General features: G+C 54.0%; 1 protein-coding gene across 2 annotated transcripts in view; it reads right to left on the minus strand.

The window, feature by feature from the left end:
• Nucleotides 1–3,174, minus strand: part of PLXNA1 (plexin A1) — a 265,426-nt gene that overhangs the window by 34,430 nt on the left and 227,822 nt on the right. For both annotated transcript variants that reach the window (XM_026650270.2, XM_026650272.2), the window contains exon 22: nt 1,615–1,871. In XM_026650270.2, the coding sequence (XP_026506055.1) occupies nt 1,615–1,871 (257 nt within the window). The remainder of the gene's footprint in view (nt 1–1,614; nt 1,872–3,174) is intronic.

The raw sequence follows: 3,174 nt of genomic DNA on the forward strand, positions 1-3,174 counted from the left end.
TCCCCCACTCATTCGACATCTTCGCCCATAAGTCAAATGAGAAGCCCCCGAGTTAGCCCTGGGGAAAGCATGGATGTGTTTTCCCTCTCTCAAGCTAGCCAGGCACTGGGAGCCTCCTGGAGACAGAGCGCTCGGGCTCTGGCAGGGGAGGAAGCTCCATTCCTCACTCAACAGTGACTCCCCTCCATTTCCAAAAGCAGCAGCAATAACAGGCTTCCAGTCGAGTCCTGCCTAGTTCAGTCACCGCAGCTGACGGACAGTCAGCACCGAGACTCCAGCCGGGACAAGGAGGAAATGTCCCCCAGCCTCCACGCCGGGCGTACACCAATAGAAGGGAAGGCAGATAGGAAAGCACACACATCCCAGCCGGGCTCGCGGCTGCACCCGGGGCAGTCAGGGTCACAGATAGCTCACACAGCCACAGATGGGGGGCACAGCACGCTGCTGAAAAACTGGGTGGGAACCAACAAGTTACAGGTCCAACGCGTTGGTACTGCCAGTGGTTCCTGCCACTCCAGCCTGCCGTCTAACGTACATGTGGCAGGGGCCCTGCGCCACGACCGATACAACACAGCACCCGTCCAATGGCAGACCTGGAGGGAATCCTGGCTAACCTCGAGCCTAGGAACCCACAGTTGCTGGACACCTGATATTGGCCAATTTGGAAGCCTGCAAAGGCAGCACAGAAGGAGGGGCCTCTCCCTACGCCTCAAAGCAGCCAGAGCCAGGATGGGGTGAGGAGGAAATCCACAGGCAAAGGTCCCCTAGGGAAGTGTGAATTACCGCACTAGGGACCCAGCAGGGAAAAACACGCTGTCAAGGGAGTGGAAGAAATTGAGGGTTTCACTTCCAAGGAACAGCCTGGTACGCTGAGAAAGCTCCATCTCCAGCACTGAAGGGTTCGATCTGACATCAAAGAACTGCAGAAAGCAACTGCTCCCAAATAGCTTCTAAATCCCTGGCGTAAAAACAAACCTGCAGTGTTCTCTAAGCACTGAAATAAAGCACGGCTTCTGAGCACCCGACTATCTGAAGCTCGGGAGCCTTTCCCAAGGTCCCACGCCCATCTCGCGCAGGGAAATCTTTCTGAGTGAATCTCTCACACAACCAAGGAAATGCTTTACCATGGCTCTTATCCATTGCATGCTGCCACCACTGCCACCAACTCAGATGATGGAGAAGACACCTGATCACATCACAAAAGGGGGGCACAGCGCACTTGCAATACATGCACAGGCATACACAGGGATGAGGCGGCAGGAGCGGGGCAGCGGCTCGCGTGCCAAACTGCTGTGCTCTCCGGAGTTTGACCACAAGGAACCACAGAACCACAGGCTAGAGCAGCGGACAGAACACCCCTGCTTTCACACTGCAGAGCAAGATGCTCTGATATACCACCATGGCCAACGGCATCAGCACTGATGCTGCCCCCTCACTGAGAAGTGTCTGTGCCGGGTGAGCAGGAATCATCACCAGAGACACAGACACGGTGGGACTTTCATGGAGCTTCGTACACCAGCGATGAAGATCATGGTGCACTTTTTGTACCGGTAGCACGGGGTGGGGGGGCTCCATCAGAGTCCATGCGAAGCATGTATTTAGACAGACACTCACCTCCGCAAGAGCAGCTTGGGATGGTTCTTACTCTCCAGGTTCTTCTCGATCAGGTCTGAGAGGAGCTGCTTCAGCACGCCTGTGGCATACTCCATCTCCCCCTGCAGCGCTGTCATGATCAGGGAAGCCACGTTGCCCCGGTCCCGCATGGAGAAGCTGCGTTGCGCCTCCAAGGTGCGGATGAAGGTCAGCAAGAAATGCTTCTTGTTCAAGAGCTGCCCAAAGAGGCTCAAGGACTTCTCCACATTCGCCTGGACCTGAGGGGACAAAACAACCACCCTGAGTCAGACTTGGGGAGCAGACATGCTGGAGAAGGAAGGGGGACTGCACCTTGTTAGTGTCCTGGACTTACTCTCCTTCCCATCCTGTGCCTTAGCAATGCAGAGAGCTCAGAGAAGCACATCTGACTTCATGGGCACTACCAGGCACACTGCATGGCAGAGGCACGGCAGTGGGGGATCAAGGAATATAGGAATTGTCATACCAGGTATAGCCAGTTGCCCATCTAGCTTGCACCCTGTCTCTAGCAGTGGCCAGTACTGGGTACTCCAGAGGAAGGGGAAAGAACCCCCCTAGTGAACAATTCTGGAATAACCTGCGGCGAACAGAGGACAGGCAAACAGAGGGAGTTTGCCTGGGAGTTCGCTTGGGTGGAGTTCCCACAGAGGGGTTTTTTTTGCCTTTCAGGCTTCTGTGAGCAGAAAATACAACATCTGAAGAGGCTCTTAGAAGGAAGACATGGATAGTGAGCAATCAGCTGTTGTGACCTGTACAGGATGTGCCATGTTTGTCTTTCTCCCAGAGGATAGAAGCGACTTCGTCTGTAGGAACTGCAAGCTGGTCTCCGTATTGGAGGAGAAGGTTAAAGGACTAGAGACCCAAGTATCAACCCTGTGTTGCATCAGAGAAAAGGAAGACTTTCCGGATTGACGTTAGCATTTGGTACTGCAGGCACAGCATGCTGAAGAATCTGAGAGAGCAGTGCAGAACGGGGAAGAAAATTGTCAGCCTGTGACCTCCAGAAGAAGAAAGAGGAGAACCCATGTATCCCCAATACAGATAGAGGTAAGAAATTGTTTTCAGGCTCTCTGCACAGGTACTACGGCGGATAATGGTTTGGAAGAGTCATCCGAGAGAAGGGATCAGAAGGAGACCCCATTGACTGGAAGACATGGGATGCATTGTCCTAGGAATGGGGGTTCCATGACCACCACTCCCAAGAGAAGGAGACAGGTGGTGGTGGTCGGGGACTCCCTCCTAAGGGGGAAGGAGTCATCCATCTGCTGTCCAGACCGGGAAACTCGAGAAGCGTGCTGCTTGCCTGGAGCTAGAATTCAGGATGTGACGGAATGTCTACTGATCAAGCCCTCGGACCGCTACCCCTTCCTACTTCTCCACGTGGGCACCCATGATACTGCCAAGAATGACCTTGAGCAGGTCACTGCAGACTACATGGCTCTGGGAAGAAGGATAAAGGAGTTTGAGGCGCAAGTCATGTTCTCATCCATCCTCCCTGTTGAAGGAAAAGGCCCAGGTAGGGACCATCGAATTATGGAAGTA

The sequence above is a fragment of the Terrapene carolina genome, unplaced genomic scaffold (genome assembly GCF_002925995.2).
Source record: "Terrapene carolina triunguis isolate 2854851 unplaced genomic scaffold, T_m_triunguis-2.0 Scaffold89, whole genome shotgun sequence".
NCBI classification, from domain to species: domain Eukaryota; kingdom Metazoa; phylum Chordata; order Testudines; family Emydidae; genus Terrapene; species Terrapene triunguis.